Source organism: Phycodurus eques, chromosome 10 (assembly GCF_024500275.1).
Source record: "Phycodurus eques isolate BA_2022a chromosome 10, UOR_Pequ_1.1, whole genome shotgun sequence".
NCBI lineage: Eukaryota > Metazoa > Chordata > Actinopteri > Syngnathiformes > Syngnathidae > Phycodurus > Phycodurus eques.
Window position 1 is genome coordinate 28,239,077 of NC_084534.1, and position 24,661 is coordinate 28,263,737.

A 24,661-nucleotide genomic window follows, 5' to 3' on the forward strand; every position below is an offset into this window, starting at 1 on the left:
TAAAAAAATAAAACAGACTCAGTACCTGGTTCTAAAAATTGCACTTCTACAAATATGAAATATTGGCACAGGGGTATAAACAGTCATTAATGCTTCAGGCAATATGCTGCCGATCAGGTGTTCAGTTGACTAAAATTCACTGCCACTGACTGCTTTAAAAGTCAAATATCTGTTAACTGGGAAGACTGGCAGTGAATGAGTTTTAAGAAAAAGTGCCAAGTAGCAACATTAATGACAGCACAATAAGATCGAAGCAACCTGTTTGTTATTCAAGATGTGTACTAATTTTTAAAAGTCTGCAGCCTTTCTTTATATGCGTTTTGGGTCACCACACTAATCAAGTCCGAAGTTACCAATATTTGCCTGTAGATGGCGACATTTCCCCCTACGTCACCTTCTCGCGACAAGTGCAAAGTCTCGCGTTGTTTCCACCGACATTTCATGCGCAGCCACCGCACTTCTCTGCCTGCTTGCATTTTGTTTTTTCAAAACATTTTTTTTTTTGCAGGGACGGGAGTGAGCAACGAAGACGTCCGTGCATGAATCAAACCCGAGTGTGTTAGTTGACAGATTTCTCGGTAAGAATTTCCAGACGAGACGACCTGCTTAAAATGCTCTAAAGGTTTATAAAACGAGCCGCCAAGAAATGGCGACTCTGGACTGGTCCACACACACAAACACACAAAGCAGGTTTGGCTAACAGCTAAGTGGCTAACGGGGCGTAGCTTGTTCATTTCCGTTGATGCGCTAAAATCTGAACTAGAACATAATATTGTTTACATTAGTATTATCTAGTCCAAATGGTGTCGTGCCGTCTAAAATAATGCTTAATTTCATACAAATCCGTGTTTAGGTGGTCATTCAGGATGCTATGTTGCTTAAAATCAATACCTAACACAGCGTTGTTTTTATGTTCTTGTTTTTATGTGAATTAATTGACGTCGTTTTTTTGTCGTTTAGTGTAAAATGATGGAAGGAGTTTTGTGTGGAGTTTTTTAAGCTTCTGGCCTAGCACTGTGCTGATGACGTCACATCCGCCGTCAAAGGTGAGGATGGTGATGAGTTGAGCCGCATTTCTTCAAACTGGTTTTCCTCAAAAGGCTTTCCATACTGCGTTGCAGCTTTAGTGGATGGGAAGTATATGGAATGAGTTTGCCCAAGTCAATATCTCCACAATATGGGACACAAAAATGGACTATTTGTTGGCGTTGTTTGCTGCTTCGTGAGGCTGAGCTCAACAATCTTGTTGCTGACTGTGCTCCCGATGATCTGCTCTGTTATATGAATGTGCTTTTTTTCTGGCCATTTTAAAAGGATCATGTCTGTCTTCTATCTGCTCATGTTTTTGTGCAATTTGCAATGGAAGCTCTTCTCTTCGCTACACTGGTTGTTTCCTTTTTTTTAGCCTGGGAGTGTTTGTTGGTTGATATGGTTGACATACTCGGAGAATAATTTTTTTACGTTGTTCTCGAAGAGGTGTTGCTGAAAAGGACTCTTTAGCTACATTTGTCTCAAGTGGTCGACACATGTGGGTACTGAATGCTTTGGGTTGCTGGTGCAGATTGGGTAGCAATGTAAATAGTCGTATGGACAGCTTGGCCCGACTTGCTATTCGTTGATTCTTTTCCACTGGTAGTACCGGGGCCAGAAAAAGTACCCGGGGTGTGGAGCTGATACCCAAGGGGCACTTGTTGTTTTCATTGGTGTGTCTTGTTCCAAGTAGTGTGGCACCGTTCTTGCCTCCCTTTAGGTACCCTGTCACGCTGCTCTTGCTACCCTGACGCTAGGGTGCCGAAATGTGGTAAGGAATGCTTTTAACATTGGAAATTGGTCTTTTCCACTTGGTGGAACGTGGCTACTTTTTTTTTTTTTTTTTTTTTTTTTGCGTGTAGAACATATCCCATTTTATTTTTGTGCTCATTTTATTACGCTCTAAGATTACACCACAGCCCTGTCTAAATAGGAATTGGTCTCAAGGAAGTATGTTGAAGTGATAAATCCCGACTGGGAGACGCGCTTTGTGTGTGGAGGAGGAGTCAAGTTTAGCCTGGGTTGTTAGTGGAAGTTAGAACAGTGTTTGCCACATATACATGTGCACTTAAAGTGCATTAAAAAAAATCAAATACAGTGGTGCTATGACATATGAGTTTATTCGTTCCATAATTTACTTTAGTGTGTCAAATCAATTCGCATTGAAATTAATAGATTTTTTAAAATAAATGTTTGTGCCCCATCCACCCAAAAACAATTTATTTTTTGTTGTAATATATTAATAATATAAGCCCTGTCTCTTTATTGAAAACCTGCAAGAAAATGTAAAGAAATGCACAGTTTTTATAAAGTGTAATTAGTGTACATATTTTAGTTTTGGTGCATTGGATGTGTGGTTTATAAAGGGCGTGGCCTAGTGAGCTACATCAGGCGCTGTCGCGCTGGAGTTGGGTAGGCCAACGGTAAGTCTGCGTGTGAGGGTCTGGGTGCCTACAGCATCTACTACTGAGTGTTGTCATTTTGTGTTGGTGTGTTTGACTGTTTGTACTGTTCAGTAAACAGCAGGACGTGCCTTGGCGACTGGGGCTCTCTTTGCCCACATGCGAGGGCGTTACAGTAGCGTCATTGCTCTTTATTTATTTATTTATTTATTTTTCACGTCACTCGAGAAATCAGTAAATTTGTCGAGATGCTGACATTCTGAGGATTTGGACAATTTTAAGCTAAACGATCTCGAAACGAATAATCAATTAGTAAAGTAGTTGTTGATTTAATTGTTGCACCGCTACTCGTAATTTACATTTTGTCTCATAACAATAAGCAAAATGTTAACCAAGAAAGGATTCGTAACTCTAAAAACTTTGGGGAAGGGCTAGTCAAGCTACCACTGTTTTAATATAGGCAGTTATTAACGTTACCATTTTTTTTTTTCAATTGCTTTATTTGCATTTCACCAATGGGCTCTGGCTCTATGCCTCACGAATAGTCTGGGTGATCAATAGTCTGTATTGATGGTATGGTTTGTGATGACATTGATTCCGACTCTAAATTTGGAAAGGCTCGAGATGGTGTAATGTGGTGCTGAATCTGGTTGGTGGCGCTCGAGAGTTGTGCTTTGTGTGTTATTTATTTTTATTTGTATGAGGATTTGTTCAACATGTTTTTGTAGCGCTGCTGTGCTTTGAGATTTCCCAATGAGCTGCTGATATTTTGCTGGGTGCTTGTTTTGCTCATGCTAATGACGTAACGCTAATGTGTCGCCGTGGTCCATGATGTGCTCTGATGTGTTTTTAAAAGCACAAAACATGTTTTTTCACTGTTTCACCGGTGCCCACAATGCTCTGGTAGTGCTATACTGTTGTAGTATGTGTTGCTGTTGCTAACATTTTCTTATCTGGTGACTGCCTGTTGAGATTTATAAACTTTTTGACATGCATTTCTAGTTGTATAGTTCCTGTGTTAAGAGGTTTTATTTGAATTGTTTGCAAGGCTTCACAAGGCAAGGCTTGGTTTAGGTGTCCTGCAGAACACCCGTGTCCTTAATACCCTGAAACGATGGGGTCAGTTGAGTGGCATGGCAATTGTTTTCATTCTCCAAATGGTTTGTTTTAGTGGTTTATCGATTTTGAAGGAAGTTGGTGCCTCACAGCTTCTCTTTGACAAATGAGCTGTTGCGGTTTTTCGAGTGGATTTTTGACAATTGATGGGAACAGACAAAGGTGGAAGTTGCCTTATTTCTTTGCTCAAAGTTAGTTTGAACTGGTTTTGCCAAATAGCTAATCTGAGCTCCAGAGCGAAGTGCCCAGGCCTGCTGGAAATGTTGTCCGCCCAAGAGAGGCCTTGGATGTGGCGCACCTGGCGACAAAGGTCATTCTAAACTCTAGTTATTTTTTTGTCCTAACACATTTTGTTTTAGGATTGGGATATAAGCATCCTCATTGTATAATAATCGGGGAACTTTAGGGGGCCTAGGCTGGACGTGATTTTAGCTTCTCTTTGGTGGTGGAATATTCTAACGAGCCGTCAGCCAAGAATGCATATAAGGCAAAGATACATCTTTGTACGTTAGTTCATTATCTTAGCAGGTACCTTTACTGACTTACATGTATTACATTCAGAAGATTCCATTCAAATAACAGTCGTGTTGAGTTACGTCTCATTTGTGCGTATGAAAATAGACTTGAGAATGGCGAACTTTGTTCTCATCTATAAAGAAAATCGGCGAAAATTGTTAAACGTCAACAAAGATGATATAGTGACATATGGTATCGCTCACGGTACGGTGTCAATTAATGGCAGGTCAAAATTAATACTGTGATACAGTTGCGTCCTTCACCAAAATGCTGTTCACTTTCTGCGGTTTCACTGTATCACAGATGTTTAAATCGTACTTATCTAATTTCACGTTGCAAATTTTTCGCTATATCTCACGGAGCAAGGAGGAAAGAGTACGTACAAAAACAGAATGTCTAAAGTTTGGGATCATTTCAAACACTTAAAAAAAGAAGAAAGTGTTGTGCGTCTACTGCAAAGCAGAACTGGTTTACTGAACTGAAAGTCTATGGTAAAGTAAACATCGTTAACTAATAGAATATATTTTACCACCGCTAGTGCGAATCCGGCAGAACTTCACCCACGTCTCGGGGGAGCCGGGGGACATTGAGACCGAGTGGACCATGTTCTGCGCCTCCATTTCTGAGACGGCCGACCGGAGCTGTGGCCGTAAGGTGGTCGGTGCCTGTCGTGGCGGCAATCCCCGAACCCGTTGGTGGACACCAACGGTGAGGGATGCCGTCAAGCTCAAGAAGGAGTCCTATCGGGTCTTTTTGGCCCGTGGCACTCCTGAGGCAGCTGATGGGTACCGGCTGGCAAAGCGGAATGCGGCTTTGGTGGTCGCTGAGGCAAAACCTCGGGTGTGGGAGTAGTTCGGTGAGTCAGTGGGGAGAATACTTTGAAGACTTCCTCAATTCCACCGACACGCCTTCCCATGAGGAAGCAGAGTCTGGCTTCTCTGAGGCGGGCTCTCCTATCTCTGGGGTTGAGGTCACCGAGGTGGTTAAAAAGCTCCTCGGTGCATGGGAATTCGCCCAACTAGTCTACATGCGTTTAGTGGACTTGGAAAAGGCGTTCGACCGTGTCCCTCGCGGAGTCCTGTGCGGCGTGCTTCGGGAGTATGGGGTACCGAACCCCCTGATACGGGCTGTTCGGTCCCTGTACGACCGGTATCAGAGTTTGGTCCGCATTGCCGGCAGTAAGTCGGACTCGTTTCCGGTGAGGGATGGACTCCGCCAAGGCTGCCTTTGTCACCGATTCTGTTCATAACTTTTATGGACAGAATTTCTAGATCTCCAACTCTCACTGGAGTAGTTCACAGCCGAGTGTGAAGCGGTTGGGATGAGAATCAGCACCTCCAAATCTAAGAACTAGAACAATCTCAGTCGGAAAAGGGTGGAGTGCCCTCTCCGGGTCGAGGATGAGATCCTGCCCCAACCGGAGGAGTGCAAATATCTTGGGGTCTTGTTCACGAGTGAGGGAAGAATGGAACGGGAGTTCGACAGCCGGATCGGTGCGGCGTCTGCAGTGATGTGGATTTTGCATCGGTCCGTTGTGGTGAAGAAGGAGCTAAGCCGAAATGGGACGACCCAGGACACGCCAGAGAGACTACATCTCTCTGCTTGCCGGGAACGTCTCGGGATCCCCTCGGAAGAGCAGGAGGAAGTGGCTGGGAGAGGGAAGTCTGGGCTTCCCTGCTAAAGCTACCGCCCCCGCGACCCGACCTCGGATATGCGGAAGAAAATGAATGAATGAATGAATAGTGCGAATTGTAATCCCTCCACAGGTAGTCGCGGGTAGACACAAACGCCGGTGCGCTTTCAATCGCTTTACTGAACAAACTGTAACAAAAAAAAAAAAACCCACACAGGAAGCAGCCGGCCAACTGTACACACTTATTTGCTGACATCCACGTCACTTTTGAAGCCACGCAGTCAAACACTACAGTGTAGAGGTGACCCCAAGTGGACCAAATATTACCTGTAGGTTTTGTATTGGTATTTTGCATCAATCGTATATAGGCTGTAGCGGTGCAAGCTTTAAAAATATATAAAAGATAAAAGAAATGTATTTATTATTTCTCACCCCTAACCCCATTTCGATATCATGATTTATCATCATTACCAGTCACTGGAGGGTTTAGATTAGAGGCACGCACACACATGCGAGAAATTCATCACCTGGAAGTTTGCGGATACACGTCCAACTTGGCAGGAACTAAGAAAACCGTACCTCCTCTTCTATATCTATATTTGTTCTCAAAAACTTCACTACTCTTCACATTTGGGAAACACTTTTTTGTTAAAGTTTCTTCAGTACACTGCATTTATTTCCTTATTTACTGGGAACATAAATGAGCCTTTAGTATAACAGATCCTACCCTTGGCTAGGCTAGTTCAATGGTAGGGATAACTGGCGGTGGTACGCTTAGATTGTTCGTGTCAAGAAAAAGATCAGTCTCCTAAATGCATGATGTTCGATAATAAAGTTGTATATAAGCCACGTTTCCACCAGGCAAGTACATTTCAGTGTGGTTCGCGGCGTAAGATGAACGACTCCTCCACCATAATTCTATTAAAATGGCGCCATTTTTTTCTCTTTCTGTAACACTTTTATGTTCCATCTGTCAGCCAATCAAAATCACAGAATTTTGTCAAACAAAACCTACTCCACCACTGCATTGGTTGCTCAATACTGAGACGGTATGGTTCGTATATTTCTAACCCTATGCACTGGACCACAGCCTACTGATTGGTGGAAACAAGGTTTATTTTGAACTGACTAAAATATCTCACATACATTAGGAGGAGATATGCTTGGTCAGTGCTTTGGCGATCCTTTTCCCCGTAGGTCTTTCCTGTCCACATGCTCTGTTGATTGTGTCCTGCTAAATGTATACTATAATATGATTTCTGTGTATAGGTGGCCTTGGAGTTGAGCTCTTTTTTTTTTTTTCTTCTTCTGTAAATGTTTTGCACTTTCACCCCTAATTCCTTGCTAAAGAAACACTGGTTTCCAAATGTTTGGTTTAGGATGTCCCGAAAAATTTTTAAGTTTTGAAATAAAATGTCATACGATGGTTGCCGAACATCTGGAAACCACGGGTCTGGTCTTCTATTCTCTTGATCTGACGGCAGTGTTGCTTTCTCCCCAGGTTGTAGGCCTGTTGATTAGCTGTCAGTATGGCGGTAGTCATCAGACTGCAAGGTCTGCCCATAGTGGCCGGCACCATGGACATCAGGCACTTCTTCTCTGGCCTCACCATCCCTGATGGGGGCGTACACATCGTGGGTGGCGAGCATGGCGAGGCCTTCATTGTCTTTGCCACCGATGAGGATGCTCGGCTGGGAATGATGCGCACAGGTGGGTCCATTAAGGGCTCCAAAGTATCGTTGTTGCTCAGCAGTAAGACGGAAATGCAGAATATGATTGAGTTGAGCCGGCGGAGGTTTGAAGCCGGCACGGGTGCGACCGAGACCGTCGCGCCCGCTGCGGCTAACCGCCAAGCTGCCGCGGCAGCCATACCCGCAATACAGTCGGCCACAGCGGGGAGAAGTGGTAGCCATGGAAACCCCAGTTTCACTCATACTCCTGCGGTGGCGACGGCAACCTCATCTCAGGAGACTCCTATTCACAAGGCCGCAGCCAGCCTGGCGAGTATGATGCCCAACTTTCCCCATGGCTACAGCGCCGCCCCTACCATCACCACAGCCCTGCCGTCTCTCAATCCAGGTCCTCCGCTCATTGCGCCCATGCCCTCCATGCAATCGATGCCCACGATACCCACGGTTCCTCCTCCAGTGTCGTCGTTGCCACCTGTCCCTACTGTCGTCACCCAACTTTCCCATGGACCTCCTGTACCACCAATGTCCCACCTGTCCCACATGTCGTCTCTGCCGCCTTTCAACCCCAGCATGCCCCCACCCGGAGGACTTGCCACAGGCCTCCCCCTCGGCACCCCCAACCCGATGCTGTTCAACCCCCTCACCCCTCTTGCGTCTCTGGGTCTCCAGGCTCACATGAAGGCTGCTGCAGCCACGGCAATTGGTGTGTCCAGTCCAGATGAGTTGTTTGTCCTCTTGCAGAACCTACTGTTCTCCTGTTCAGAGATGGAGGTCAGGGATTTTTTCCGGGGTCTGGGGGTGGACGGAGTGCGCTTTTTGAGAGACGGGCAAGGTCGTCCGACTGGCCGAGCAATGGTCAAATTCTTCTTGCCCCAAGACTGCTTTGAAGCTGTGAAGCGGGGTGGTGGCATGATGGGTCAAAGGTTCATTGAGATCACCCCGGGCTCTGAGAGGCAGTGGGCTAGCCTCAATCACAGCACAATGGGCCCGACTTCCCAAAATAGCGTGAAACCAAACAGTCATTCACAAGACCAGCACCAACGACGTAGTCACCCCGGCGACATTGGCCGGGATCAGCGAGGGAGGTCAAGATCTCCACATCGCCAAGAGTTCTGCGTTTACCTGAAGGGCCTCCCTTACGAGGCTGACAAAAAACAGATCAAGGAGTTCTTTAAGAACCTAGCCGTGGTGGAGGACACCATGTACATTGCCTACGGCCCCAATGGACGAGCCACAGGAGAGGGCTTTCTGGAGTTCAAAACGGAACAAGATTACAAGACTGCACTGGGTGCTCACATGCAATACATGGGTTCCCGCTTCATCCAAGTACACCCCATTGGCTACAAAGGAATGTTGGAAAAGATTGACTCCATACGTAAGCGTGAAGCAGCGCAGAACGGCGGCAAGAGCCAAGATGGCCTCAAAACTGAACCAAGGAACTGCGCACATATCACCAACATCCCTTACAATATCTCCAAGAAGGACGTCCGTGCCTTCCTGGAGGGCATCGGGCTTTATGAAGACACGCTGAAGGTTCTGACCGACGGCCACGGCAACGGTTTAGGCCAGGCTATCTTCCAGCTTCAGACCGAGGAAGATGCCCGTAAAGCAGAAAGACTTCACCGTCAGAAGCTTAACGGCCGTGATGCATTTGTTCACCTGGTGACCTTTGAGCAGATGAAGGAAATTGAGAGGAACCCCCCACCTCAAAACAAGAGAGGCCAAAGGCCAAATCCACAGCAGAACCAGAGCCAGATCCCGAACCAGCACCTGCAGGCTCCGGTGGTTCCGCAGCAGCCCCAGATGAATCCCTTTGGCGGGATTGGCGGTGAGGAGTTTAACTTTCTAAGAAGCACAATGGGAAACCTCAACAGTTCCCCGTTTGTCACTCCATTCTCTACTGCTGGAAACGGCCTAGTGAGTCACCCTCCACTCCCCCCATTGGCAGCAGGGCTGGGGGAAGTTAATCTGACCGTCGCTCCGCCGCTCATTGCCGGTCTCCCTGGAGCTCCGCTTCTGGAGCCGCCAGGCTTTCGACCGGGTGCGGCTGGGGGGCCTACATTCGGTCAGGATGGGCTGAGAGGCTTGGTGCCCTTTGACAACAACAGGAAACCAAGTGGAGGAGCACAGAACAGAGGCGGTCCCGGGGCTAACAACAACAGCAACAACCAAGGACGTCAAGTGGGAGCCCCTCCCGGTGGACCTCCAGTTTTCAACCCAGGCTCCGAGGGTCTCTTGATCCCCCCTGGGGCGCCCAACAACCCTAACATTCACCGCTCTTCTGCCGCCTCTACCGCCGCCCCGACAATAGTCAAGCTCCAGAACATGCCGTTCACTGTCACCGCCGACGAGATTATGGACTTCTTCTATGGCTACGAGGTGCTTCCTGGATCCGTTTGCTTGCAGTTCAGCGACAAAGGTCTGCCCACTGGCGAGGCTATGGTAGCCTTCCAGAACCCCGAAGAGGCTTCCGCCGCTGTCCTGGACCTCAACGACCGGCCCATTGGCGCACGGAAAGTCAAAATTAGTCTGGGTTAAGAAACCCCTCCAACCCAACCCTCCAACCAAAGCAGATAGAACCTAAACATACCCCTTTCAGGCTGAGCTGGTGGCGGTTAGGACTGGTGGCTACGGTTTGCTGGCTTGTTGTTGATTGTGTTGGCCTTTGGCGGGTTGTGTATTTTGTACTTGGGCCTTCAGTGTTGACTTACCTGATCTAATACCACTACTATTACATTGCAATTATAGAAACCATTATTATTATTATTATTCTATATTAAAAAAAAAAAAAAACGCACGAGCCTGGCACCAATTTTGCAGCTGCAACTGCTATTATGGTTAAAATAAAATAAAAACAAAAAGTCCAAATTGATGCCACTAGCTCTGAACCAGCCCGAACCATCTCAGTGCGAATGGGGTCTTACTGCTCACTCTGCCCCCAACAGAACTTTTCAAAGCATAGCACCACCACCACTTGAAGACTTGTTTATTTCCTGCGTACGCTCATTTTTTATTCACTGACTTGATGATCATGATGATGACCAACTGCTGGGGAAAAACTGAATTGTGTTCTGTTGCTATGGTAACATTCGTGTTGCTGCCTCTGTGTAAGTCGTGCCCTCGCTGAGGTTGTTTCACATTTGCGGTTACTATGCTATTGTTGCTACATACTGCGTAGCTACGCTAATATCTCTATATGTTGTTGTGGTAAAACGCGTTACCATTTGTTCCCTTGCCGTCATGCTCAACGATGACTTCTTTTTTTTTTTTGCTGTTGTCCTTTTCCACATTAAATCTCTGCTCTTTTTTCCCCCCCTCTGCTCCTGTGTTACATTGATGATGCTGAAAAGCAACTACTGTCAGTGGGGTTGCAAAGGGGTGGAACACTTCTGTAAAGTTTCCGGTCAATTTCTATGGGAAGTTAAGATGGGGAGTTTTGGAACTAATCCACATTGGTATCTTTTACCTTTTACCTGGGAATTGAGTGTAATGGGAACACGTATTCAAGCGTAAATGTTAATGCAGTGGTACCTTGAGATACCAGGGACCCTAGATAGTAGGGTTTTCACGATACGAGCTGTCGTCTGGCCAATATTTTTGCTTTGACGTGAGCAAAACTTTGAGATACTTTTTGAAGTTTAAAAAGCAAAAAAGAACCACATTGCTTTGAACATTAACACGTAGACGCGTAACAATACTCAAGAGGCGTATATTCTTTATCACCTGCAAAGAACTATTATTATTACTGCAGCTTACTGAGGATCTGAGACCTATCATGTACTTTACATCTGGTATGTCTGTATTGTACTACCCCCTGGTGGCCAAGGCGTGCACACCAGAAGGAGCAGCACAATGTCCACTGAACTGAAGCAAAAACTGTTTAATTTCTTTCCATTTTATCATGTTGATGAACATTATGAAGGTTGTCGTGTTGCTACGAAGTGAGATGGGCAGTTTACTGTCTCCTGTTTTTCTGTCAGTCACGCTGATGAGTTGCCGAATGATTTTCTTTTTTAATGTTGATGTTGCTGTGTTTTGGATATCCCAACCTACATGATGGTGACACGCATACACACAATGTTGGCGTATGAACTGTAGTCTCTGCAGTGTTTTTCGTTTGGTAGCATTTTTTCTGTGGTCCGTATTTAGATTTGGGATGTTTTCAGTGTCTGTATGATGCCACACATGCTTTGAACATACTTGTTTTTTTGGCTAATAAAAAGGATGTACTGGACGTTCTCCTTGCCCGCCGGACTTCCGCTCTCTTGTCTCCTTCTCATTATCTTCCGATGATTCACTGACTTTTGCTGCGGTTTTGATGCCACGTTGTCCAAACACTGTAAGAGATTGAAATTTGAATTTCTTGTTGTAGCTTTTGTCACCCTGGAGGAGTCTTGGGGCCGCACTGAAATGACAAGGGGAAAGAAATGGATATCATTTTAACCAAATAAGGAATTGCGGTTTTTTGGTTTTTTTTGGCAAATTTCAGATTGTTTTTCAAATATAATGACCATTTCTTGTAAATTGATTTTGGTATGTTTTTCCTGTAAAAATTGGACTTGAGTCTCAGAAAATGTGTTTTTATAGTTTTTCCTGTAAAGCAGTTATTTTGCTCACGTAATACGTTTTATCTGGCAAACAACTTTTTTTGGGTAATCTAACTGCCCACGTAAAATTCAACACAATGATTGTAATATTGTTCCATTTGTCTTTTAAATAAGTCACTTCACGCTAATACTTGTTTTATTCTTGTACGATTGTGATATGCTTGTAATTACTATTCTTATGTTTTTTCCCCCCACCCCTCTTTGGTGTGGCCCCATTATTCCTGTTTAGCTTTTGAAATACCATTTAAGTTATGGCTGTGAGATTTGTCAACAGGTTTGATAGTGTCAAGATCTACACGTTATTCAAGGTTTAAGAAAAATGGCCACAAGGCTGAATTGGCTATAGGATTGCTTCATTAATTTTGAGGTTGCTGCTGTTGTCATCTTTTGTTCACATTTGTCTAAATACATATTGCCTTGATATCAACATATATTTACGTTAACTCATAATGTGGCACGCATAAAACCACCACCACAAGGTCTAAATTAGAACCTCAATTGCATTGGCGTCTTTGTTAATGGTGGAGATGTAACTTGAAGCCATGCATTATATTGGGGACATGTAAATAATTTGACTTTTTAAAAAAAAACAACATTTAATTCGAGAATAAAATTGACGAAATGTGTTGTTCTGTGTAGAAAGCTGTTGCTGGTGCACAGGAGTAAGATGACGTTAGCCCTCGATGCTTCTTGTCTTAGGTGCCGTGGAGTCTGTGTTTTATTGCTTACGAAAGAGATGAATTGCTGTTCTGTTATTCTATATATTCTATCCTCTCCACTTTTCCTTGACTGTGATGACATCGAAAAAGAATGATCAAAATCAAGCCGTGATGCGCGGAAGTTGGCTCTGCGCTCTACATCCGGCTCAAGTGAATGCCCTTCAACATAATGGCATAGAAGATACGTTGGTCTTTTTATTTATTTGCCTGTCAAAAGGTTTTTGGCGGATCATTTTGCAAGGTGTTCTTGGCTTGTCATTTCAGCGCCGTGTAAAAATTTGCGTTACGTTTTGATTTTACATGGTTGTTGAGGCAACGCTTCAAGTGGTCTGCAAAGTGTGATACATTGCAAGATTACGTTGATGACGTGAAGCGGACACCATGACTGAAATGTTTCTTCACGATTCCACTGGTCCATTTCGTCTATTTAATATGAATAGCATTATTTTCTGCCCCCAAAGTAGGGAAGTACTGCTAATTGTAAGATAGAGCTGTGGTTTTGCTTTTATTCTGACTGGCTGAGCCCGGAAGTCGTTTTCAGAGCTGTTCCGATAGGGATGACTGACAGTCGTTTGTATCCAATCAGAGAACGCTTCTTCTGCTTTGCTGTCCAATCATAGCGAGAATCCGCTGGTTTCTTTCGCTTCCTGTGAGCGCGAGTGTCGGGCTGCTTGGCAGAAGTTTCGTCTCTTTTAGGCAAAATTGTGGATTTTTCGAATAAAATACATCCAGACTGATGCTAAAGTTTAACCAGGTAACTGTGAGTTTGCTCCGCTAAAATTAACTTTAACGGTGAGAGTAGGTTTTTTTTCCCCCCGGGTGTGTGCTACTCCGCCCTGTTTTGTCTCACGCTAATGATGAGCTTTTAAAAAAAAAAAAGTTTTTTACACGTTTGTGACTGAATTATTGTCACGTTTCGTTTTAGTGCGTCCAAAAGATGATTCTGAAATATAATGGGACGTATACTGTAAAATTACAATATGACGGTTTAATTTCGTAAGATTACGCCTTTTTCACGTGAATAAAATTTTGCTCCTCCCAATGTCACAGCTTCGTATGTATTTATTTATTATTCTTATGGTTTACGGTTTTTTACGGGGGTATCTACAACACTGGTTTACTGCTTAATGACAGTATGGCAAATATCGATGGCTTGTTTGGTCGCTGACCAGTGGCGTCGCTAGGCCTATTTTAGGAGGCCTTCTAAAAAAATTCTCAACCCCTAGCGATTCGGTTCAGTCTCTAGGTAGAACATGCAATGCTAGTATCTGAAACAAATGCATGTTTTTTTTTCTTTTCTTTTTTTTTTTTTTTTTTTTTTTTTTTTTTTAAACACAGATGGCGGACTGTGTGTCTCAAGTGGAGCTGACTGTCTCCTGTTCAGACCTGCTGGACAAGGACGTGGGGTCCAAGTCGGATCCTCTGTGTGTGCTGCTTCAGCGCTCTGGAAAAGACAGCTGGACTGAGGTAATAAAGGGAGTCGTGTGTCTACTTGCTCCCGTATGTAACCAAACCAAAATCTTCGACCGTTAGCTTAATGCTAAAATTGAAAGCAAAATGGTATAGACAGGCTGACGAAATGAGTGTCTACGTTGCGGTTGTTGTAGATTTAAGGTTCTTACTGAAGCCACCCAGACCTCACACAAATACCAAAGAAGAAGAACTAAAATCTCAATTTTTACTCAGGAATGGACAGTTGGTGTGAGTAGCAACAATGATTGTGAAGATGTGCGACAAAGTTTCGTAAATAATTGATGGCAAAAGACTGCAATATATTGTCCAAAATATAAACATCCATCCAGCCTTCCAATCGTAATGCATGTTAAATTGTAGCTAATTATAAAAATAATACTCAAGCTTAAGTAACGAATATTTCAACACAAATTGTGGAGCAACACATGTAGACAGACAATATAATACTCACAGGCGTATATTCGTACAGGCATATATTCGTTGTGCTCTATGAAACGTGGCTAATATTAGCGCACTGTACTGAGTCAGTTATAGTAGGTGAGTGTAAAGGCTTCTTTATACTCGCGCGGGCGGCGACCGGGCTGACGTCACTGCGGCGATCCCGCGCGCAGTTTGCCTTTATTCTCTAGCGCAACCCACGCACGCTGTTTTGAAAATGTGCCGCAGTTCTCTTCCAAGTCGAGGGTGTCGCGACGGCTGCCGTTGGCTCGGACACCGCAGTACAATAAAGTACAATATTATAGAGTGGTATTTTTCTTTATTAAAAGCAGAGACACCCCTCTTTTTTTTGTACTCGTACTTGTTCTGGGGAAAAAAAGTAGTATTGTTGAATCCCAACGGGCCTGCGTCTTGCTTTGACATGAACACTCTTCCGTGTGTTTCTTTGCCCTCAGCTGGGCCGCACCGAGCGTCTTCAGAACACCTCCAGCCCGTCCTTCAGTCAGCGCCTCCGTCTGGGCTACCATTTCGAGACGGTGCAGAACCTCAAACTCGGCGTTTACGACATCGACAACGCATCCCGGGACCTCGGCGACGACGATTACCTGGGAGGCGTGGAGCTCACCCTGGGACAGGTAAACTCAGATTGAGCTTGTGTAAGACGTATGAACTCTGGCCACGGTCTGTCCGCTCTTTCACCAAATTCAAACCGAGCACCGCGTGATTCTGTTCCAGATCGTTTCCAGTAAAACTCTGACCAGACCGCTGCAGCTGAAGAAAGGAAAACCTGCTGGCAAAGGAAGCATTACTGTATGTTGTCGGTTCGTAATATAATAGTATAATTTCATTTGTCAACTTTTCGTGTCCGTGCTTAGATCACCGCAGAGGAGATAAAGGACAACAGATCCATTCAGTTGGAGCTGGAGGCTAAAAATCTGGACAAGAAGGTAACCTGTAAAAAAGCGTTTGCCCCCATCCTTCTCCGAGATTTTTATTTTCCAATATTTATCACACTTGTGTATCAGTACATCAAACCGATTTTATTATCTCACAAAAACAAGCCAATTTTGTGGTAGACAGCAGAATTCATTGTTACATTAATCACAGCAAGTCGTCCAGGCCCTGAAGGAGAGAGCAGCCCCAGCGCATCACACTGCCACAACAGTGTTCAACTGTCGGCATGCTCTTTGTCATACACTTGCTTGCGTCACAAGTGACAGATTAGACAGCGTAGCATCCTACGTTGTCAATCGACGCACAAACAGACGGACTCAAAAGCACCTGAAGCAAGAAGTTCCAATCAAAAGTCACTTGTTCACAAAAGTTAATCATCTCAACATAACAGACCCACCACGCCTTCTGTAATAACAACAGACTTGTGAAAGAACGTTTCATCAATAGTTGTCTCCGTGCGTGTGTGTACTTTGCTTGTTTGTTCAGGACACCTTTGGGAAGTCGGACCCCTTCCTGGAGTTCTTCAAGAAAGGAGACGATGGAAAATGGCAGCTGGTCCACAGAACAGAGGTGCACAAACGCTCATATTTCGGACGTCTTTGACAACCTTTTGTCGACGAATGGCTGTGTGTGTGTGTGTGTATTGTCTACCTATCTATGTGTCTGATATTGGCAATGTGTTTGTGTGTGTGTCTGTGCGTTTTTGTGTGTCTGTCTGTCTTTGTGCGGGTGTGTAGGTTGTGAAGAACAACCTGAATCCCAGCTGGAAGAAGTTTTCGGTCCCCCTGCAGACGTTCTGCAGCAGCGACCTGGAAAGGCCTCTCAAGGTTCCCGCCAATCAGAACGCAGCTCTTCGCCAAAGCCTCCGCCCACTTTTCACCCACAGCCTTGACGCGCTCTCTGTCGCTCTCAGGTGGATTGCTCCGACCACGACAGCGACGGCTCGCACGACCTCATCGGCTCTTTCGCCACCAAAGTGTCGGAGCTGCAGAAAATGGTCAGCTCACCGATTACGATGGCCACCCTCTTCTTCTTCTTCTCCTGTTTCTGCTTTTTCCTATTCTTCTTTGTATTCTTCTTCATATTCTTTATTCATGGCTTGTCTTTCAGGTGTCGTTCGATTGCATCCATCCGGACAAGCAGAAGAAGAAGAAGAGCTACAAAAACTCTGGGGTGGTCTCCGTGAAGAGCTGCAAGGTACCGCTGACCGATTCGCTCCAACCGTGATGTGATACAATTCACTTCAATTAAGAAACAATTTGATTCACCGCAATTATGCTACGATTTTCATTGTATTATGATCATCAATCACAATACGATCCGATTAGAATGTTACATATCACTCAATTTACGACACAATACACTTCACTCCAGTTACTATGTGATAAAACGCGCTCTTAATTGTGACAAGGTGCGATATATTCAATTATGAGTCACGCTGATAATATTTATTCCAATTACAATGATTCACTCCGACTGCGATACAATTCACTCTGATTTTCGATGTGTTCGCTCCGATTACTTTATGATTCTCTATGATTACGATACAATATGATTCGATTACAATACAATTCACTGCAATTGTAACACAAATCACTCCATTTACAAGCAATATAATTGTCTTCAATTATGATGGAATATGAGCCAATCAAATTCAAATTATTCAGTCCAATTACAATGCATGACTCAATCCAAATTACATTACGATTCCCTCAAACTACAATATAAATTACTCAAAATACAATCAGATTAATTTCAATACAATACAATTCCATTCACTCCCAATTAAGATACGATCCAGTGGTTCTATTCTATTGACTTCAATTTTAATACGATTCACTTGAATTATGACACCGTACGATTTGCTCCAATTATGATTTAATGAGACGCAGTTTGGCTTGGCGTCTTTGCGTGACCTGACTTCCTGTTTGCGTGTGTTACAGTTAGCCACGCAGCACAGCTTCTTGGACTACGTGATGGGCGGCTGCCAAATCAACTTCACTGTGAGCTCTTTTTCCAACACACACACACACACACACACCGTGTTTAACTACATCTACTTACATTAGTTTTGTGTGTGCGTGCGTAGGTGGGCATCGACTTCACGGGCTCCAATGGGGACCCTCGCTCACCCAACTCTCTCCACTACTTGAGTCCAGACGGGCTGAACCAGTACCTGTCTGCACTCTGGTCCGTGGGCCAGGTAGTCCAAGACTACGACACGTCAGTACAACTTTTCTCACATAAGGCTTGTTTATTACTCAACTGCAGATGGGGCAGGCCAATAAAACAGCGACAACTGATGTAACGCATGAATTCATCCGGCAGATTGTTTATGTGCATGGATAGGTGCTGCTGTATTTGTCAGCAAAATAGGCAAATCCGTTTTAGTGTCCCATGTGTTGTTGTTGTTGTTGTTGTTTGTTTAACTGTGTCTATTTCTCGTTTTTAGTGATAAACTCTTCCCCGCGTTTGGGTTTGGAGCCAAACTTCCTCCAGACTACAAGGTGCTTATAAACCAGAGCTGCCAAATATTACGGAACGTCCGTATTTTGTTACGGGAATCACTGCCCGCTGACTCGTTACGGTCGTAACTCCCGATTGTTCCGGATATTGGAGGGGAAAGAAATCCAGCGTCCGACACTACCGGCCAATACAGCACTGTGTCCGGCCACCGTGACAAAAATCTGAACTGAATCCCATGAAATAAACACTATATTGTTTTAAAGAAAAAAAAAAGAGGGGGGGGGGGGGGGCAAAAAGCTGCTTGTGCATGCTATTTAATTACTCCCCCCCGGCTGCTGAGCCGCGGAGGCGAAAGTTCTCTTTGCGTCCGGTGTCAATGTCACTAATCGTTGCCTCCGGGGCAGCAAAAAAAAACCCGGCACTTCTTCCCAAGCTTCTTTCACGTATCGTTTACGTATTCCCGACGGGAGGCCGAGGAGCGGGTAGGAAAAGTCGGAAAAGCGCGATGCTAATTGCTAAGATACCGTGTCGTGAAATCGCAAAACACCCAAATAAGTTCTTGGGTTATACAGTACGCTTGTTACTTCGGTCTGGCTGGAACTGCGCTATAGCAGCGAGGAACCAAATTCGAACAACAAAAGAACAAGGCAACTTATACGCGTCCGGAGATATAAATGTAAAATAATTCGTGGCCTCATAAGATGCCCCTTGAACCGGAAATGAAACAACACGTCAACGGAGACGTCATCTGAGAACTGGGTCACGTTAAAAGTACTTTACTACGAATAATAAATATTTATAAGATAACCTTTATTAGTTCCACAATGAGGAAATTTCCATCATTTCAGTAGCAATAATGGATATAGGAAAAATAAATGGCATGCAAGAGAAAACATCTATACAAATACATTCACAAAATAGAAAAACTAAATGTTTGTCCAAGCATAAAAACTTATCAGCAATTTTGTTTTAATTTCCTTTGGAGATCTGATTAAGATTTAATAGACTTGCTTTAAAAAAAAAAAATTATAAATTTAAACCAAGGTTGAAAACGGAATTGGTAAGGGCTAATTAATCCATAGACAGATATTTTGGACAATATCATGTCAAAATGTCAAATACTTTGATTCAGGCTGCACACGCGTCTGCTGTTACAAGGTTGATGCAGTGAAAACAAAGTAAGAAAAATTGAAGCCATAATGTATTAACGAGCATGATTATAGTTATGATTATGTTGTGCAATTAATTGAACAGTATGCAGAATTATTTTTATCCCTTTACAAAATATACTGCAATTACTGTCTTGTATTCATGTTCTTGACAAAATTTTGATAATATGGACATTTCGACAAACTTGAACAAATTGTTATGTCAGTGAATTTGTGTAGGTTGGCAAGTTCAATTTCGTAATCAGAATGGAAGACATTTTGGCTGTGAGACTGAAACAAAAAAAAGAAATGATGTCGGTAATGTCTTAATGAGTTTGGGAAATTCCTAATGGGAAATGTGGGATACTAAGAAACGTAGGAATTTGGGGAATGTGGAGAAATTTAAATTGCAATACAGCACTGAAAACAGAGAGGGTTGTTAAGCATCAACACCATGCATCTTGCATGTACACAATCAGGTACCCATGTTACGTAAACCACTGGATTCTGTAGTTATTTAACACAAACAAACCGCCTTCACATGAAGCTCATCCATCATTTTGGCTAGCCCACAAGGCTACATTTGAAGGTTCTCATGGAAATTGCAGAATTCGAAATAATGAGTATTCATCCTAGATTAGTGCAACTTGATCGATGTACACGTTACGCTTAAAGGGTGCCATTGAGATGGATGCGTTATTTGGGTTGTACAACAAACAATTGTAGCGTACATTGAAAGTGTCGTGTTGTGGATCCCACAGGCCGCACATCATGAGTTCGCCCTCAACTTTAACCCCACCAGCCCCTACTGTCAAGGTACGCCATTTTGATTCCTTGGAATAAGACGATTTAGTAGAAATGCCAAGACTCACGATGACCTGGAAGTTCCAATAGGGGCGGAAATAAGCCCATCGAATGCTATACAAATGCACGCAGTAGTGGTCTGCTTCGATAAGCGTTTTATCGTGAAATGTGTGTGGTCCACTCCGGCAGGCGTTCAGGGTATCGTGGAGGCCTACAGGATGGTTCTCCCTCAGCTCCGACTCTCCGGGCCCACGAACTTCTCCCCCATCATCAACCACGTGGCCTCCATCGCCTCCGGCGCCGCCCAGAGCGACAGCGCCTCCGTGAGGACAAAGCCGGCACGGCACTCCGCGCCCGCAGAGTCAAATGGTTTTGACGGCGTCTCTCCTCTGCAGCAATACTTTGTCCTCCTCCTCCTCACCGACGGCGAGATCACCGACCTGGACCAAACCCGTGACGCCATCGTGCGCGCCTCCCGCCTGCCGCTGTCCATCATCATCGTGGGGGTGGGGCCGGCCGACTTCAAGGCCATGGAGCTGCTGGACGGAGACGACGGCGTGCTGAGGTCCACGGTGGGAGAGGCCGTCGCCAGGGACATCGTGCAGTTTGTCCCCTTCCTCAAGTTCAAAGACGTGAGTGTTGCACTACGCTGGACACGAACTGAAAAAATGAGCAAAAATGTGCAAAATAATTGATGCCCATCTTAAAAGGGGTTTGGAATTGCCTATACACGCCACAAGATGGCACCAAAGCACTTTAAACGGGGGGGGGGGGGGGCTTTTATCAGAACAAAAACCTGCACACGTGGTGAAGACTCGTGATGTTTACCACTAACGACCCAGGCTGAACTTGCTCCCACTCAAAGATTTTAGAACAGTCGCAATGCATCACTTTCCTATTATTAGTCAGGACTACGTCACTATACGTCGCTGGCGTAGATAGAGCAACTCAAGATCGAGACGAGTCATTATTCGTGACAATTAACCAAGATGTTTTTTGGGAATTGCCTGATTGTCGACCGGTTCCCTCCCCAGGCGCCCCTGGCGACGCTGGCCCAGGCGGTGCTGGCTGAGGTGCCCGCTCAGGTGGTGTCCTACTTCAAAATGAGAGGCCTGCAGCCCCTCAAGGTACCCGCAAAAGCGCCCGCCAAAGCATGAATGCCACATGTGCGCCAACTTCTTCAACCGCTCCATTTGCAAAGGACCAATCAGCAGCGCTTAACTGGCAGCCAATCACAAGGCCAGGAGCAACATTGCCTTTTTTTACAACAGTATATATGTATATGAAATGATTGTTTATACATTCAAATGAGCATAAGGTAGGGCTGGCTACACTGAACTCAAAATAACAAATTCTATGACAATAAAGTTGTAATAAGTCGCAATATTAAATCCTTTAGAGGTAATTGATTAACAAATTAGGTGACCATTATTTTGATAATCGAGTAATCATTTAGAGGCATCGTTGAACTTGAAATTATCCACATCTTAATAATACATCAATATTTTCTTAAATCTGATTCATCGATTAATCAAAAAATGATCTCCATATTAATTGATTATTAAATAATTGTTAGTTGCACCCCTAAAACCCTTCATATCTTGGACAAATATGACCATGTTAGATTCCAACAAAAAAACTAAAATACTTTTTCTTTTAAGTATAAGATTGAAACCTTTTTCTCTAAAATATCTTTATGCCTAGAAAAAATACGACTTTATTTCCCCCAAATTCACTTTTTTTTTTTTAAATATAAGATTTCTTGTAAAAATATGATAATAAATCTCTGGTAAAATATGACTTCATTCTTGTAATTTGTTGCAAATATCTGACTTATTTGCTTGAACAAATGATATTTTCTCCAAATGTTGACAATTTTTAAGTCATATTTTTTTAATTCGAGTTTATTCATGTAAGAGTAAAAAAATTTTGTTGTTGTTTTTTTTTTTTCTTGAACAAATACAACTTTATTTTTGGAAAATTACTACTTTATTGTCATTGTTCCATTCAGTGTGGTCCTCAAAACCCTTTTATACTAATAGCTCATCTTTATACACCTGCAAAGGACCAATCACATCACAGCGCTCTTCTGCCAGCCAATCACAAGGCCGGGAGCAGCTATTTTATTTTTTTTTTTCTTTAATTCACTCTTTTCCCTCCTAACTATGCAGGTCACATGTTAACGCACGCACATACTGTGACATCCTTGTTTCCATGGCAACACGGGACCCGAAGCCCAATCTGGAGCCTTCCATAGTCTTTGAATATAGCAGCAACTAGTGGCCATTGAGGTGCAGGTCCAAATGTTTACTCCGTAACCACAGTGACCAATTTAGGCTTCTGTGTATCTTGTCCATCGTCTTTATTGATCAGGTATGGATTACTTTGCACTTTGCTTGATTTCCTTTCTCAATGCTGGAATTGTTATTAGTACAAAAAAAAAATACATTTATGATAGCTTTACAAATCACCCTGCCTCATCGCAAATGCCTTATTATAATAATAATGATAAAAAAAACATCGTAGCTTTTAATAGTAACCATGCTGCGACTGACTCACGTGACCGCCATTTTGGCTCCCAGCACTGAAGCTACAAAGCAAACGTTTCAAAAATGTCGTCTTTGAGACAATTGAGTGTGTTTTTTTCCCCGAGAAACACAGAAAAGGGACATAAAAAGAACATCAACAAGTGGATGATAAACAGTAAGAGATGTGCCTTTGTTGAACAGCTCACGGTGAACACCCAAAAAACACACAAACACGTGTCAATGCAGTGCCAATGTAAGACAAAAAAAAAAAAACTGCTACTTCTTGATACTGGTAGCATACAAAAGCTGTTTCATCCCAACTTGAGTGTTTGTCTTGGAAAATGAATTAATTTTGTATAAGTAGGTCACATGTGGAAAAAAAAAAAAAAAATCAAAACCAAACTAACTCACAGTGACTAAAATAAGTATGCAAAAGGTTCAAATGACACAAACCACCATCAGACGGTATGATGGACTACACTTCCCATAGTGCTTTGCTACACAGTAAGAATGCTCTGTACTGTATTAACAATGCTTGAACAATTAACCCAATAAAGCAATTATGCTGGAGAAAAAAATGACAAGGACGTTTGAATTTTTCATTTCTGAGCAAGAATGTCAAAACTCAAAACTTGGGCTGATGCCTGCCTTTTGAAAAATGTAGAAATAAAACTTTTATTCTCGTAATATTGTGACTTTTTATCTCGGGGGAGAAAATGACTTCATTCTAGTATGAGTCAACATTTTCACCTTATTTTTATAGGCTTATGACTTTGTTGCAAAAATAGGCCCTTTTTTTTCTTGGGAAAACTTCTTTAAAATAAATGCCCTCGTGTAGGAGTCCAACTTTTTTTCTTCAAAGATATCAGACTTATTTTTCAAAACATTTTCTCAAAAAAAGAAACATTTTCAAGAAAAATGCCACACACACTTTTTTTATTTTTTAATTTTTCAAGAAAAATGCCACTTTTTCCACCAAAGGATGACTTGAATCTTGTAAAACTCCGACTTTTTTCTCAAATAGCTTACTTAAAAAGAATACGACTACTTTCTCGCAAAATATGCCTCCCCCCCCCCCCTTTTTTCAGCAAAAATTTAAATATATTTCTCGAAAATAGGAATTTAAATTTCACAATTTAAATTAAAAAAATTCTTGACAAATATGACTTTTTTTCCCCTCTAAAATAGCAACTCCCCTTTTTAAATAAAAAAAAATCCAACTTTATTCTTGAAAAATTGACTTTTTTTTCTCATAATGTTTGACTTTTTGTATCTCTTGTAAACAAAGACTTTTCATATGATTATGACATTTTCTTGAAAAGCTACTTTTTTCTCTAAAATCGGACTTTATTCCTGAAAAACTATGCCTTTTCTTTTTGTTTTTTACAACTTTTTTTAAATCTAATTCTGTTTTATTGTAATAAGATTGACTTTTCCCAAATGTATACAAAAATACACAATTTTTCTTTTAGAAAAAAAATGTTTTTTCCAAAGAGAGAAAATGAACAATACTTTAGTAAGGTAACCCTTTTTTGTCTTAGAAATTCACAACCACGCTCTAAACTACCGGTGTCAAACTCAAGGCCCTGGGCCAGATCCGGCCCGCCACATAATTTTGTGGCCTGCAAAGGCAAAATCATGTGTGTCAACTTCCATGATTTTTTTTTGTGTTAAAATCCTGTACCACAATTTCAAATCGTCATGTATCATAAATGATAATGTTGAGATATTGTAAGCATTTTTGTGTTACCAAACATTAATAATAGTTGAAAAACCCATTACCCTTGAGTTCTGATTCCAAAACTAGTTCATATATTTCCTGTGTAAATATGAGCGAGGCGATTAAAGATTTGTATGGTTTCAGAGTCAGAACGGCCCTCTGAGGGAAACCGTAACTACAATGTGGCCCGCGACAAAAAGGAGTTTGACACCCCTGCTCTAAACTGTCACGAATTTGCTTTCTTGAAAAAGGTTCTCACCTGGAAGGTTAACGACTGTTTTGTTCTTGAAGAAATACGACTCTTCTCATAAGATGACGACTTTTCCTAGACTCTCCATCTTATTAAAAAATATGACATTATTCTTAGACTGACTTTTTGTTTTTTCCTCAATGAAATATGAATGTAGGATTACAAG

General features: G+C 43.0%; 1 protein-coding gene across 3 annotated transcripts; it reads left to right on the forward strand.

The window, feature by feature from the left end:
- The first annotated feature begins 422 nt into the window (after nucleotides 1-422).
- On the forward strand, nucleotides 423-22,935 carry LOC133408319 (copine-1-like). 3 transcript variants are annotated; one of them, XM_061687075.1, is made up of 16 exons: nucleotides 423-578; nucleotides 14,053-14,181; nucleotides 15,081-15,260; nucleotides 15,361-15,435; nucleotides 15,501-15,572; nucleotides 16,066-16,149; nucleotides 16,317-16,406; nucleotides 16,493-16,576; nucleotides 16,690-16,776; nucleotides 17,523-17,582; nucleotides 17,669-17,802; nucleotides 18,032-18,086; nucleotides 19,955-20,009; nucleotides 20,187-20,320; nucleotides 20,393-20,629; nucleotides 21,032-22,935. In XM_061687075.1, the coding sequence occupies exons 2-16, from the start codon at nucleotides 14,053-14,055 to the stop codon at nucleotides 21,152-21,154; spliced, it is 1,599 nt and encodes a 532-aa protein (XP_061543059.1). In that variant the 5' UTR covers nucleotides 423-578; the 3' UTR covers nucleotides 21,155-22,935. The 3 variants fall into 3 exon arrangements, with proteins under 3 accessions (XP_061543059.1, XP_061543057.1, XP_061543058.1); XM_061687074.1 differs by lacking the exon at nucleotides 423-578 and adding an exon at nucleotides 13,333-13,468; XM_061687073.1 differs by lacking the exons at nucleotides 14,053-14,181; nucleotides 15,081-15,260; nucleotides 15,361-15,435; ... (10 more) ...; nucleotides 20,393-20,629; nucleotides 21,032-22,935 and adding an exon at nucleotides 7,199-11,843.
- The last annotated feature ends 1,726 nt before the right edge of the window (nucleotides 22,936-24,661 follow it).

Bases quoted from the DNA above. Each gene is read 5' to 3' on its own strand.
- LOC133408319 (XM_061687073.1), top strand. From the start codon at position 7,227: ATGGCGGTAGTCATCAGACTGCAAGGTCTGCCCATAGTGGCCGGCACC.